The sequence below is a fragment of the Copadichromis virginalis genome, linkage group LG6, assembly GCF_057382275.1.
Source record: "Copadichromis virginalis isolate Kocher_CV1m ecotype Utaka linkage group LG6, C_Virginalis_male_GT1.1, whole genome shotgun sequence".
NCBI lineage: Eukaryota > Metazoa > Chordata > Actinopteri > Cichliformes > Cichlidae > Copadichromis > Copadichromis virginalis.
In genome coordinates this window covers 13,231,215-13,246,419 of record NC_140623.1, presented here as the reverse complement: position 1 = coordinate 13,246,419, position 15,205 = coordinate 13,231,215, and the positions used below count along the sequence as shown (strand labels likewise).

At 40.2% G+C, this 15,205-nt stretch overlaps 1 protein-coding gene across 1 annotated transcript in view; it reads left to right on the top strand.

Moving 5' to 3' along the window:
• Positions 1-10,946, top strand: part of mad1l1 (mitotic arrest deficient 1 like 1) — a 65,226-nt gene extending 54,280 nt beyond the window's left edge. The window contains exon 18 of the mRNA XM_085458743.1: positions 9,059-10,946. Coding sequence (XP_085314869.1) covers positions 9,059-9,208 — 150 coding nt within the window. The 3' untranslated portion in view covers positions 9,209-10,946. The remainder of the gene's footprint in view (positions 1-9,058) is intronic.
• The last annotated feature ends 4,259 nt before the right edge of the window (positions 10,947-15,205 follow it).

The window sequence follows — 15,205 nt, the reverse complement described above, 5'->3', positions numbered from 1 at the left end:
AGGGAAGTGGAAAATGATTTGCTGAAGAGCACTGATTAATCATCATCTTTCCCCTCCACAATCTAAACTTCCAAACAGCTGTGCCAATCAGTTGTAATAACACAAACAGCTCATCAAATGGAAATGAGAAGCCAGAGAGCTTCACTTCTGCTAAAGAAATAACATTTGTTGTATTGTGGCGTGAAACGGTGATTCCAAAATCCCAAGTGTTGCCCTTTTTAAAGGTGAATTTAAGCACGTGGAGTTGCCGTGTTTTTTATTTTTGTAGCACAATAAGCCACCTAATGGTATTGGTGATAGCCGCACTAAATGAGAGCTTGGAAATGGTAACAATTACATGCAACATTAATATTACCCCGTGAATACTTTAATAAAGTCATTTAATGGGCTTCATTCAGAAAGTTTCCAATATGACTAAAAAAAATAAACCTCTACAATTGAGTTTTGTTTTTTGTTTTCTTTTCGTTGTAAAGAGAGAGAGCTTATTTTCTCAATACTTTTTAAAATCATTAAAAGAACCATTTTCACCCAAATTCACCCTCACGTCATGTCACAATACAACAGAAAAGAAAACCTTAAATTGGCGAAGAGGGCATTACAAGAGCCATGTTTACTATTGTGCAGCTTTTGAAGCTTGGGTCAAGAGTAGACGGCCATTTCTGGTTCAAAGATGATGGTGATAATAACTTATTATATAAATCACTTTTTTTTAAAAAAAGGATAAAGGAATAAAAACAAATTTTAAAAAACAGATAAATTAAAGGGAACAGCAATAAGAATGAGTAAAAACTCTAGGCACAGAGCTAAGACACGCAAGACAGGATGAACAAGTGGGTCTTTAACTTGGCTTTGAAAGCCCCCACAGAGCAGGCCTGCCTAATATCTTGCAGGAGGTTGTTTCACAAAGATGTGGCATGAAAAGAAAAAAGCTCGATCACAAGCAGCCAATACTGATTTTCAGCCTTCTTGATTGTACAAATTCCAAATTATCAGGACCCTTTCATTATATGTTTACTAGATCAGGAGATATTTGAAGTCTTTGCGTTTTGACATTGAAAAACATTATTGTGAAAATTTCCAACAATTTATGAATGAACTTTTTCTATCCAGTCATGTTGCTAACCTAGCTGGCTGTTAAATGTTCCTCCACTTAATTTTCCAGCTTTTTGTTATCCCATCCCAATTTTTGAGGCATTTTTCTGACACCAAAGTCATTTTGAATTAAATATGAATTTGAGATTTTCAAATTATTGCTTTCTGTTTTCTTTACATTTTACACTTTCCCAAGTTTTTTGAAGTTGGGGTTGGAAATGTTTGAAAAATCCCAAAATCTCTATCGAGAGAAACCTTTTCAAGGTCAGAAAAATAATAGCGTTGATTATTGTGCTGCTGATCTTTTTATTGGCATGACAACAGAGGGCCCAGGGTTTTGTTTTTGCCTTGTTGTCTTTCATGTGTCTGATGGCGTAGGTGTAAACCTTTTACTCTGGCCCATTCTGCATTCAGAGAGGAGCATTATTGTCATTCAGGAAGTATGCAGCTCCTTGCTTGGATGAGGTCACTATAAAGCCCCACCCTGCATCTCAAGCCAGGAAGCATCGATTTCCTTTAATTGGATAGACAAATGAAAAGATGAATGGGATAGCACTTCTCCTCTCCATTGTTGAGTTGTCCTTAGTTTTTGTGCACAAGTTTGTCTTTTTAGATTCTTAGCCCTGATCTTGAGGAAACAAACAGAAGTTTTCCTTCATTTCTGCCTGCTTTCATGCTGGGTGAGGTCGAAGTCACCTTGTTGGAGGAACCTGTGATATTTGTGTTTACGGCACGTTGATGTCACCTTGGTTGTTTCCTACACGTTTTCAAACGTAAACAGAACCTTGTTGTTTTCATAAAGGTCAGATATAGTTAAAAACACTTCTTAGCGACGCGTGAATATGCAAATAGGGATTGATAAGGTCAGTATTTGAATAAAGCTGATTTAAAGGAAAAAAATCTCCCCTGACCTTTGATTAACTTGGTTTGAATTTTCTGTGCACGTGGAAAGAGAAATGTGAAAATAAATGTAACAAGTGGCACTAAGCCTATGGCCCGTTGGGTCATGTTCATTTAAAATATGAGTCTCTTTTAACCATTAAAAAAAATAATTTTATATAGAGCGGGGCGATATGAGATTTTTTCATATCACGATATGTTTTTTTCCATTTCAGGCGATAACGATATCTATCACGATATAAGCCAAATAACTATATTTGTAAGATTTAAATGTGCCGTTGCTCACAAGTAAAATGTGAAATAATCAGCAGCTTGTTTTGATTTAAATATTTATTTCCCATAATAAGTTCAACAGGGTAGATGTACTTAAGGAACATGAGACTTTTTCAGATAAATAAAGGCAAATATTGCAAACTACACAAAAGGCAGCCGCTAAAGCGTTTAAGTTTCAAAATAGAACAAACGAAACAGACTACTAAATTGTCAATTCCACTTAGAAACAAAATATTAATTCTAAAAATAAATCTTAGTTTGTTTTACAGAAGAACATACAAAATTGACTAACTTTTGTCAATATCAAATAAACTGAGAACTAAAAGGAAATTCTCAATCTCTCCTTGTTGTATAGCTGAGCTTTTCAAACAGTTTTAACAGTTACTTTAGTCTGACAAAAGCCGAATGACGAATTAGCGCTTCCAGTCAGAGACTGAGGCTACGTCCACACGTACACAGGTATTTTTGAAAACGGAGATTTTCCGTTTTCGTTTTAAAAAAATAATCCCGTCCACACATAAAGGCAGAAATGAAGGAAAACGCTGCTATGAACATGCCAAAGCAGCAGGTGGCGCTAGATTCCTAACCGTGCAGAAATGTTGGCCAATCAGAAGTCTAGAAGCCTCGGTGGGAAAAAGTAAACAAAGCTGCGGCATAGAAGCAGAACAGAGTCGTATGTGTGGACGGACAGTAACTGTGTGTATATGTAAGCATTTAAACACTGCAGAGAGTAGAATTAACAGTAACAGTATTGTAGAAATTCATTTCACCGAAACAATAACGTGGCGCACAGTGTGACGCATGCACCAGTTTATTGTATTTCCAGACTTGCTTTCGGCACAATTTACAGTGCACGCTACTCTGTTTTTTGTCAGACTTGAAATAGCCGAAATACCTTCACACTACGGAACTTCTATGGCTCTTCTGTTCGACAATCTCTCCGGCATTGGAACCATCATCTGTTTTCTCTTCGGTCACACTCGGTTGATTTTTCTAGTCGGCACACTCATTTCCTCCATTACCCGCTGGCTGCTTCCCAAACAAACACACGTGCGGCTTGGCACTTGTGCTGTACGTAACAAGTCACGCGACGTGACGCTGCGGCTGTGATTGGTTCGGCTCTGCGCTACTTAGTTTGGATTGGCTGACCTTTTTTTATTTTATTTTATTTTTTTTATTTTAAGAGGACAAGAGCGGCGAGGTCTATCGCGATAGCTTAATTTCTCTATCGAGTAAAAGTTATATCGCGATACATATCGTTATCGTTCTATCGCCCAGCTCTAATTTTATAGCACAGCTTTGATGTGTAATTAAAATCTGTAATCACAGGTTAGCCTGTGTTAACAAGCAAAAATGACTCCTCCCCTTCATCTGTACTTAAACAGAATTGTTTATGAGTGCATCCGATATCAGTTTGCAACCTACTCAGTACAAGTCCATTTGGAGACCTGTTGATTTACTCAGGCAGATATGTGACCTTCTTGGACATTAAAAGAACCAAAAAGCGTCTTTCATTCATTCGTTTATTAATTTAAACAGTTCTTCATATAGTAACAGTTTGTTCAACAGTGCTTTGGTCTTTTTCAGCCTTTATCAGAGTTTTATGTTATCAGACTATGTGCAGAGGTTGAGCCACAGTTCACTTTCACTTCAGCTTTTTTCCCCCTTTTTCTTAAACCTTCAGTTTGCCTCAAAAACATAAAAGCTAATGCATTATAACACACTGTTACACAGACGCAGCACATTTACCTGTGATTGAGGGGAAAAGCTGTTTTTGATGGCCCATTTCTGTGTCACTGCATTTCTTTTTATGAATAATTGGCTGAGGGTCAGTACTCGCTGTTTTGGCAGGAGAAATATTCTTTCAGCTTGCTCCAACATCCCTTGCTTGACGGCCACTAATGCATAACTAGCTGGGTGTAGCAGCTGGAGAGTAAATACACAAAGAAAATGACAGCATCATAACAAACATCATGAATAAACCCTTGATCTGATTCACAATCATATCAACTAAACGATGTCTATTAGTGTGTTAAGATTAGTTTCCCCTGAAAACAAGAGTTCATGTTATGTCAATGATCCTCATACGGAGCACTGGAGGGACTGTAAACCTGACAAATGGCAGCATGCAGTCTTTTTACTTCAGGTGATATTTTTCTTTCTACTAGAAACATAAACGCAACAAGGTTATGACAGCCCCATTTACTGTTAGACGTATTGGCACTTGAGAGGTGGAGGGAAACGTACCTGGAAAAGTTGATGGTCAACATCAGTGTGAAAAGGTAATAACTGAATACAGAGAAGATGTACATCTTGTTAAGTAAGACAAGAAAAAACGCAGGACTATTTAAAAAAACAAACAAAAAAAAAAAAAAAACGAATTGAAAGTTACCAACTTGAAGATTAAAACCACCACTATTGCAGAGCAAAATCCCATGTAGATCGCTCAGAACTTTCCAGTGTCCAACATGCCCAGAGGATTGATGTGAATATCTTCGGCGAGCCCTAAGATTCCTGGTCAAAATTTAGCCAGTGATGTGATGCTGCCATATCTGTCAGCCAGTGAGTCCATTGCACTTATCTAGACTTTAACAAATATGTGGACAGAAATTCGGGGTCTTAAAAGATGACCCCTGACGACCTTGCTGAAATAGTTACACGTCTGCTGGCTCAATCATCTGGACGCAAGTGCAGGTCGTCCGGTAATTTGGTTTATGGTCAAATATTTGCTTAACTAATGACCCTCACATCAGCCCGAGCTGTACTGTGTGTTTAGCCCTAATTAGCAAATGTTAGTGTTACAGAGGTAGTGTCGTGACATTGTCAGTGTGAGCATGTTAGCAGGGTGATGTCAGCAGTCGGCTCCAGGCACCACCACTGTGCAGCCTCACAGAGCTTGTAGCATGGGTGCTGCAAATGGCCGAACTGAAATCGAAAATGGTGAGCTTAATATAGCCTCAAAAAGGAACTGTAGAGTTGAAAGTTTTCAGACTGTAAAGTTATAAATTACATAATGGGAGCGGTGCTGAAGCAAGGCAGTTTGTGTGCAAACATTGCTGGAGTCTGGCTCTTCACCGCCTTATTCATTGTGCCCTCTTACCGTGTCTCCATGTTGCTCTGCCTCAGTCCCAGAGCACTGCTGCTTTTTGTATCTATAACCTTTAGTAATCTTTGTAAATCTCTGTAACCTTAGTTCAGGTGTGTGTGTGTGTGTCTGATTCCACGTTTGGCCACTTAAAACAATTGTTTTGTTCAGTGCTGTACTGTTTCGCCTCACGTTGAGGCTGGTATCTCAGTTTTCCTTTCTAGACGACCGTGAGCGTCCTCGCAGTCTTCGGACCCCAGAGGCCTCCATCAGCTTGTCCACTCTTACGTGTCTCTCACACACAGACTGCCAAAGACAAACACACAGATCTCCATGGTAACTAGTCCCAGTGTTTTCTCTTTGATCTATGCGTTTCATGTTCTCCAAGCCACGGCGTTTTTTAAAAACGCGTGCGTGCACACGTGTTTGTATGCGCGTGTCTGTGATTTGAGTCGCAGCTTGAGGATATGGTGTAGCTTTGAGACTGCAGCGCAGAGGGAAAAAAAATCTCACCAGGGATTGTCAGGCAGTTGGATGAAGTGATGGGAAGTAGTCAGAGAAAAGATGGTGCGATTAGAAAAGCCTTTGAACTGCTGTGTTGCGGTGATGCACAGATTATTTTAGAGGGAAATCAAGACTACATTTTTTTTGAAGAAGTGACCAAAGCCACATTTCTTTCAGGTGTCCTAATTACACACAACTATGATCAGGATCAGCTAAGCTGGTTTTCAGAGTTAAACTTGTTCACTACTTGTAAAGTAGTATATCCTGCTGGCATCGCTATTTAATTGAGTGGGAAGAGAGGATCAACGCAGCATAGTATCAAAATATCTTGGCCTGGCCATATTGTATGAACAAAAAAGAAACAAGACAAAACACAACATATAAACCTCAATAAAAAATGTTAAATATTTGTAAAAATATAAAACCATAATATACATAAAATACAAAATTACTTAGAAGAAATCAATGAATACACAAACACTTCAGCCAATGCTTCCTCAGACTGGATGAGTAACGGGAACACTCACTGTCGGATCAGTGAGTACTTTCTTAAAAGTGCTTTAAAAGTTTAAACACCCACAGCTACAAACATCTGACTGGGCATAGATATCCTATGAAGGATTCTCATTGCATCATTATATGCAACATGCAGCTTCTGCGTGCTACATTATTTGTAAGATGACCACAAGGGTGCAGTATATAGCACTGTGCGATACACTTTAAATAAAGCCACTGTAACTGGAAGTGAACAAAAGCTGAATTTTCATGCAATAGTATTTGCCTGCACATAGAGCTTACATCGTTATCTGTATATGTCATCATCATCGTTCATTTGCTCAGTAATAACGTGCCCGAGGTATTTCACCTTTTTATGAACGTCAAGAGTATTTTGGGACAGTTTAAACAAAGGTTAAAATTTAGCTGTTCATCCTGCTTGATTCTACATATCAAGATTGCGCTTTTAACAGCATTGTACAGGGTGGGCCATTTATATGGATACACCATAACAACATGGGAATGGTTGGTGATCTTAAAGTCCTGTTTGTGGCACATTAGTATATGTGAGGGGGCAAACTCCTCAAGATGGGTGGTGACCATGGTAGCCATTTAGAAGTCGGCCATCTTGGATACAACTTTTGTTTTTTCAATAGGAAGAGGGTCATGTGACACATCAAATGTGCAATACTCATCTTAGTTTCAAACGACCTGCCAGTGCCCCCCCCCCCACACACACACACACATACTGTGTGTGTATAAAATTTGATGTAATTTCTAAACAATTAATACAATCTGCACTTCGTGATTGTTTGATTTAATATCCACTCTGGCGCTGTACAGAGACTAAATCACCATAAAAATTAAACAAAATAAAAAATACACCACCACTCAATCCTAATGACACGGTGGGAGTAAAATTACTCTTACATTAGAATTGGACTTATTACATACATGTTACAAGTGTCTTTGAAAAAACAGAAGCACACCTATGACTTGATTTAGTTTAGCTTGTCTTTTGAAGCAGAACGTCTCTAAGGCTACGTTCACACTGCAGGCGAAAGCGCATCAAATCCGATTTTTTTTGACCCTATGCGACCCATATCCGATCATGCTATGACAGTGTGAACGGCACAAATCCGATATTTTCAAATCCGGTCTGGGTCACTTTCGTATGTGGTACTGAATCAGATACATATCCAATGTTTTAGAAAGCGACTGCTGTTTGAACGGTCATGTCGCATTAAATCCGTCTTTTACGTCACCGACACAAGACAGACGCCAATTATCAGCACCGGAGAAGACATCGCGAACGCTTCCTGGCCATCCAGTGTAGATGTCAGTGAAACTGTTGGGAAGACAACGTTGGAGAAACGTGAACATTTTATTTGTACTGTATAATCTGCAGATTCTGACAGAAATCTGCAACTATCCTTTGAAGCACCGCTCCTCTCTAAAACAGCAATAAGGATCATTAGGCAGGGATAGCTCAGTAGGTAGAGTGGTGGCCCCATGATCAGAAGGTCGGGGGTTCGACTCCACTGACCGGCTACCCTGAGGTACCCCTGAGCAAGGTACCATCCCTACACACTGCTCCCCGGGTGCTGCATTGGTGGCTGCCCACTGCTTCACTGGGTGAATGGGTTAAATGCAGAGGAACTATTTCCCTATGGGGACTAACACATACACATTATTACACATACATTATTATTATTATTAGGTTATCTACATTATTATGTAAATAACAAAATAACTTAAAGCAAAAATTGGGAAACGTAAAGTCCGAAGTCTTTATATTAAGAGCCATCAGTCAAGCAATACTGTTTGCTCTGGGCCTAAACAGAGCGCGTTGTGTGTGACGTCTTCTTTTGCGCATGCGGGCCACTGCGTTTGCTGTCACATTTTATTTGTAGTGTGAACACGCAGACAAAAAAAATCGGATTTGATCAAAAAATCTGAATTGAGCATCAAGACCTGCGGTGTGAACGTAGCCTAACAGACTTTGCAGCTCTGACTATAAACTTTTCATTCATATTTCCAAAGAATGACATTGAAACAGCAGGTCAGTATATCTGCGTTTCCTGAGCGCGCTCCATACTGCGTTAAGCCTCACTTAGGCATTGTGCAGTCAGCTAGCAAATGCCATTAGTTCAGGTATCCACTCCTCTCAGCCATTAGAGATTTGTGACTCTTCACACAGAAATGTCTGTTAATACCCTTTGATTTATTCTTTTCTCGACTTCTGGACTTCTGTTTCTGATTAAATGCCATTCTTCAGTATTTTCCCTTTGCCCTTCGTTTTATGAGCCTTCTCGTGACACTTGTCAAATCAGAGATTTGTGTGTCTGACACACATTGACACGGGGCATTTCTAAGATGTCTCAATATCTTCTCTGTATGTCATGGGACTCTGCTGCTCACTGCTTTCCCCCTCCCTGCGATGCTTTAATTACTTTATCCCTTGTTTCACTCATCCCTTTCTCCTTCACTTCATCGCCCCGAGCTGCTCCTCATTCCTTTTAATTAATCCACACAGATTTAGACACCTTCACCCTGCTGTGAATGCACACACACGCACACACACTAATTCCTAGTAGAGAATAACAACTTTTAAGTGAGCTTGCTTCACTTTGAAAGTTTTTTTTTTTTTTGTGGAAACAAATGCAGTGGGTCTGATTGCTTGTTATTGTGTGTTGTGTTTTGGTTCAGGGCTCCAACGGAAGCATGCAGCTTATGGAAACAGAGTTCTCCAAAACTCTGGGAGAGATGGTGGCTCTTCATCTGCATCACCAGAAGAGCATCCCAGCGTTCCTCTCCGCCGTGACCCTCGACCTCTTCAGCCGACAGACCACAGTCTGACAGAACTGCACACCATCTCACACACTCGTGTAAAAATTCGAGATGAGCTTAACTTTTATTTTGACTTTCCCCCCCCATCGCCCTCTATATACTTCACTTTTCCCCTCGCCTCATACAATATTCATAAATTGTTTTGATTGTGCCGGTATGTTTCAGCAGCTCTGTTGTATGAATAGATCAGCGAGTGCTGTTTTTGTGGCGGATCAGAATCCTGCTTTGATAGAATTTCTTTCATTGAAAAGCAGCTTGGTGCGCCTATTTGTACAATGAATATTTCATCAATAAAGTCTCGAGGAAACCATTTTTTTTTCCTAGTCATCATGAAAATGATCCATAAAAATCACTTATATTTGTATTTAGAGCCTTCTTTAAAAAAATAAAAATAAAAATACTGGATGTTGGAAACACACTTCCTCTAAGTTTGTTCCTTTCTCTAGGGCAGCGGTCCCCAACCCACGGGCCTCAGACCGGTACCGGTCCATGAGTAGTTTGGTACCGGGCCGCGAGAGTTGAGGCTCGGGTGTGAAATGTATGGTTTTAGCGTTATTTTGTTATCATTTTTATCGTTAACTCTGTTTTCCTGGGTCTTTTCACGTGTGTTATGAATAAATCTTCTTTTTTTTCGGTACTGGTACTAGTTTTATTTTGTTGTATTTATCCACGACACCTTAAAACCGGTCCATGGCACAAAAACGGTTGTGGACCGCTGCTCTAGGGGCCTTATACAAGAGAAAAGAAGCAGTTGTAGTTCCACTCTGTCTGAGCCAATCTGAGCCGGTGTCAAAGCAATCACTGAATCCTGCTTAGTTCAGTTTGTAATTCAGATTTGTTTTTCCCCTCACAAGATTTTTAAAGGTTGGAAGTCAGGAGGCGGTGCAGGGTAATCACACGGGGAGTATTTGTGCGTTTCCACTGTCAGCAGGATCACTAAGCTTGACTGACACTGAAACACTGAAGGAGTAACCGTGTGCAGTCATTTTAGATGTAATAGATGGAAAAATCATGGATATGGGTAATTTAAAAATTTGTGTCACCTATCAGCCTGTCACCCAGGAGAAACGGAGCAGGCGCGAATGAAAGGAACAGTGTCATACAGTATAATATTAGTTCAGGACTCTGAATTTCAATTGAGAAATTATGCATTTGCTCTCTCTTACTTGTTCCTGTGCACCAGCTTTACAGAAGAATTACAGTGTGTGGTGTGCCATGTGCAGGGAAGCTGTAATGTTTAGTGCCTGTAACACAGTCATTGTCCTTGAGTTTGATGAATTGCGATTTATCCCCTTTATGGCTTCAGTTAGCGATTGCATCTTTGTGTGTGTGAACACAACACAAGTGGAATTTCTTGGTAACAATAACGTGAAAATGGCAGAAATAAACACGCTGAAGAGGGGAAATGAGGAAGCCGTCCAATAAAACCGAGAAACAAAAGGAAGCAAACTGAGGATGAAGCCACTCATCACAGCAACGATATAAGGACTCCAGCTGGCCCAGCCATATGCCTCATGAGGCAACATATTCTGCACAGTACATGCCACATACTGTCCTTGTTTTGTTTCTGTTTTTTTACACACATTCTTTTTCACAGCGCAGCACATCTGAACACCCACCGCCCCGATGAGGTCATGTGTTTGAGGGTTTTGCGTAAGCTGTGCAGCACACGCTGCGATCTGCTGTACCTTTGTTGTTTTTGTCTTAAATTTGAAATGAAAATGTTAATAAAACACATTGGACTGTCGATCGAGTGAGATTTAATGAGTCACTGCGTTAATAAATACCCAGACCGCAGGCATTAGGAGACACTTGGATTTGGAGCTAGCACCCGAATGACTGGTGTCCGGGCTCGCACCCATGGGTCTAATTTGCCTCAGACTATGTCCAGATTGACAGATTGGCTACACAGAAGGTGTAGTGTGAGCAGCATGTCAGTGGAGCAGCAACAGCCGCTCTGCCCCTTTCCAGAGTTAGGAAGGGGGGGGATCCATCCTTGTGTTATTATAAAGCACTCTAAGTGTTTTGGTGTTTAATAAGCCTTCACACTAATGGAACTGTTACCCAAACTGCACTTCCTGGATCACATTTTTTGTCATGGATAATTGAAGAAACACGTTTTTGTTTTGTGTGTGTTTTTTTTCTTTCTGAATGCTGATTACATGTAAATTAGTCTCTACTGAACAGTGTCTATAAATGTGCAAGCTCAACCAAAGAGGTAACGAGTAGTAGCCACTGAATATGTACTCCTTATTACTATAGCAGCAGGTTGTGTGCTTAGAGGGCCGAGCATTACCAAGTGGATATAGTTAAGACTACGTCTAAGCACGGCTCTCTTTCTGGAGTCAAACTCCCACCAGGGCTGGAGTTGCTCTGAGTCAAAGTTGCTGCCAGCGCTCCTGTCCGACAACCCAATAACATGGTGCTGGATGCCGAAGGAATCTGTCAAACCAAAGTACAAGGATTTCTGGGCTTAGCTGACAAATAAAACAGGTGAGGAAAAAAGAGAGCCTGCTAGTGCTACTGTAGAACAGTCTACGGGGTTATTAAATGAGAGTTAACCTACACGCTGTACGTTTCCATTTTGCAATAGAGGAAAAATGTCTGGCACGTTATGGTTCTCTTGCCATTTCTAGCTCATTTCTAGTTCATTTTTGAACAGTGACTTTTTCTTTTTTGCTATTACCTTCATCACCAAATGCTGTTTCCTGTCTTGAGATGCTCTGTCAGGCCTTTACTGCAGCTTCAGTAGCTGCTTGTTTGAGTCCTGTAGACCTTCCCCTCCATATTAGACAAGCGTCATCAGTGCAGGTCTTTAAGTCCAGATTGAAAACCTATTTTTATTCCCTGGCTTTAAACTCTGTAGGAAACGGACACCTTTCTTATTAATTTTATTGTATTATTAATTATTTTATTGTATTTTTAATTTCGCTAGTTGTTTTTGATCTGATGATGATGATGAGTCTCTGCCTCCGATTTTGTATTTGTGTTTCTAAGACTGAACTGTGCACACTCCAGATTTCAGTTCCTGAAGCCATCTCTTGGTTGTAGACAGCAACATGCCTCCTGCAGTGTGTTCTTTTTCAGCCTAATGATGGCATCTCCTTGGGTCTCATCTTGATACCAAATACAAGTTCAGCACTTGGAATCACCGACAGATCTTTTATCATTGTATTTTTGTACTTAGTACACAACACCTTTGAATTTTGTTACAATAAAATATAGATTTGTGTAGAAAATCAATTAGAAAAATCAAGTTGACTCCACATGCATTTAGTCTTATTTAAATACTTTGGCATAGATAAGCTGTGTTAATTCACCAGATTTCAACCTCGTGGGACAGATTTACACAATAAAATCAAGCAAAAGCACAAAACTCATTTTCAGTTGATTGACTTCACAGATCTTTTGTCTGAAATAATGGGGAGCAGGCTTCACCTCGCCTGTTTTTCAATTATAAGTCCAATTCCCTTTGAGCCTATAGAAATGGGGGACTATGCAAAAAAGTAATGTTACTTATTAAATGCCTTGAATTAAAGCTGAAAGCCTGCACTTCAATCCTATACAATTGATTTGGAATGCACTGCGGTAGTGCACAGAAGTAAAACTACCAAACTTGTCATTTTTCAAAAACTTGTGTTTGTCCCAGTAGGTCCACTGTTGCATTGGGGGACACTTATATGAAACCTGTCCAAAGTTTCAGATAATTTTAGTCCAAATCTAAGTGTTCAGACTCCCCTAATCACCGTTTTCCTTACATGGGTCTCTCTTTTTCAGCTTTCCTGGGCACGCCACCGGCACACACCTGTTGACTCTGCATGTACGTTTGAATGAATCAAATAGGAGGGATATTTTTTTCTCCGACACAGCCACTGTGGGCAAAGAACAGTTTCGTTTCTGTCTTTGAATTTTAATTTCTGTTGTTTTTTCAGTCACGATGTCATTAGTAGCCTTCAGAGTGTTGTTGTGCTTAAACAATGGCTTTTTGCTCCAGGCAAAAAAGAGAAGATATGTTTAAGACTGTCCTTTTTTTTAGGTTTTGTTTGCTTGTAATCAGCTGGAACCATGGTTAGCTCTAGTTTACCACAGAGAATTACCTGAAACACAGCTAATAAAAGAATGATTGCTTCCTAATCCTTAGTGCATCGCTACAACCTTAAGTGTAGGTACATCAGAATAAAAGAAAAACAGCAAAAGCAGTGAACATCTCAATCGACCACATTATTTCCATTATTATTATAATCCTTCGCTACCTGCTAAACTACAACCCCCTCACACTCTTTCATCTTCCTGCTCCCCTACGCTCTTTTATTCATTCCTTTATCTTTATTTCATCAGCCCATCATCTCAGAGTCGAAAAACAATTAGCACAACCCTTTAACTCATTAACTATAAATGAGATGGTGGAGTGAGGTTAAAAATTCCATAGCTGAGCTGTGCGCCGTGCATCAGATTGCACTGGCGTGCCAAACCTCACCAGACAGTAAACAATCCGTTTGAAAGGTGTATTTTTAAAAGAAAATACGCAGCGGAAATCATCTCAAGGCAGCATTAAATCTTTAAAAGCAATTCTTGTGCATGATTAATTTATCTTTTATTTTATTTTTTTTTTAAAGTAAAGGAGTGGTACTTCAACTTCATCTTTTCAGCTTTATTTTTTGTAAACCACAGAGAAATATTGATGAGACCCGCTGAGGAGAGACATGCCCGCTACAGAGGGGAGTCTCAGCTGGAAACTAGAGGGAGGCTTGTGGGACAGTAAAAGAGGAGAGAGAGAAAGAAGCTGCCACTTTGTTCTTTCATCTCATCCCTCTCTCTGTCTCTCTGTCTATACCTTCCTCACTAAACTCTCCATCTGCCGGCTTCCACTCGCACAGGAAGCTCTGCATCATTTTCTCTGAAGTGAGTCTTTCTCCCAGTGCTTCCTCCAGTCTCCAGCTCTCTCCTTCACTGTAGTCCCAGCAGAGAGAGAGAGAGAGACAGTGCAGCTGTCATGCTTTAGTTCAGATCTGAGCTTCTTCTCCTCGGGTTCCCCCCTAGAGTAGAAACAGCAGGATACTGTATTCACTGAATAAGGTGTGTGTGTGTGTGTGTGTGTATGTGTGTGTGTGTGTGTGCGAGGGCATTCATGTATTCTTACAGTATTGTGCCCCAGAACAGCAGTAAAAAGCTCTTTGCTATGTAACTGTTTTATGTGAAGGAACCCAGTCCAATATTTAACTGGTCGTAACAGATGCTGAACTTTTACAGTTATTGTAATGCGGTGCCTTTTCCAGCTGAAATGAAATTCTTGGTACCGACTTGGATTTAGAGATCCCGCAAACGTGAACGTTCAACACAGCAGGAGGCGTGAGGTTTATCGTACAGGCTTAAGGTTTAAAATCGAAAGAAAACCTCAGCAGAGAAAGTAAAAGAGAATTCAACTCTGACCTACTGCCAGCAGTAGGCGCGTGCCAGATTTTCTTTTGAAATTATAAATGCTGAGATTATTGTAATGGGAATGCCTACCTGGAAGACAAAACAAGGCTTTATTGGGTACTGTTGCATGATTTAAGCTCACCCTTGAAATAGGTCTTAGCTCTTTAAGACATGGCAGCAGCTTGTAAACATGATCAAGTCAACTTGCTAAAGTTCAAACTGAGCATATGAATGAGGAAGAGAGGTGATTTAAGTGACTGTGAACATGGCGTGGTTTGTTGGGCTGATCTGCTGGGATTCTCTCACACAGCCATCCCAAGGGTTTACAAAGACTGATCTGAAAGAAGAAAATCTCCAATTTGAAACAGTTCCCTGGTTGCCGGGTGATAGTATTTTGTTGATGTTAGACCTTCGAGGTAATAAGGCAGCTGAAACTAAAATAACCACTCATTTCAACCAAGGTATGCAGAAGAGTGTCTCTGAATGCGCAACACGTCAAACTTTGAAGTACAGTAAGATGTGTTAGAGCAGCAGAAGATCACACCGGGTGTCACTCCAGTGAGCCAAGAACAAACTGAGGCTTCAATT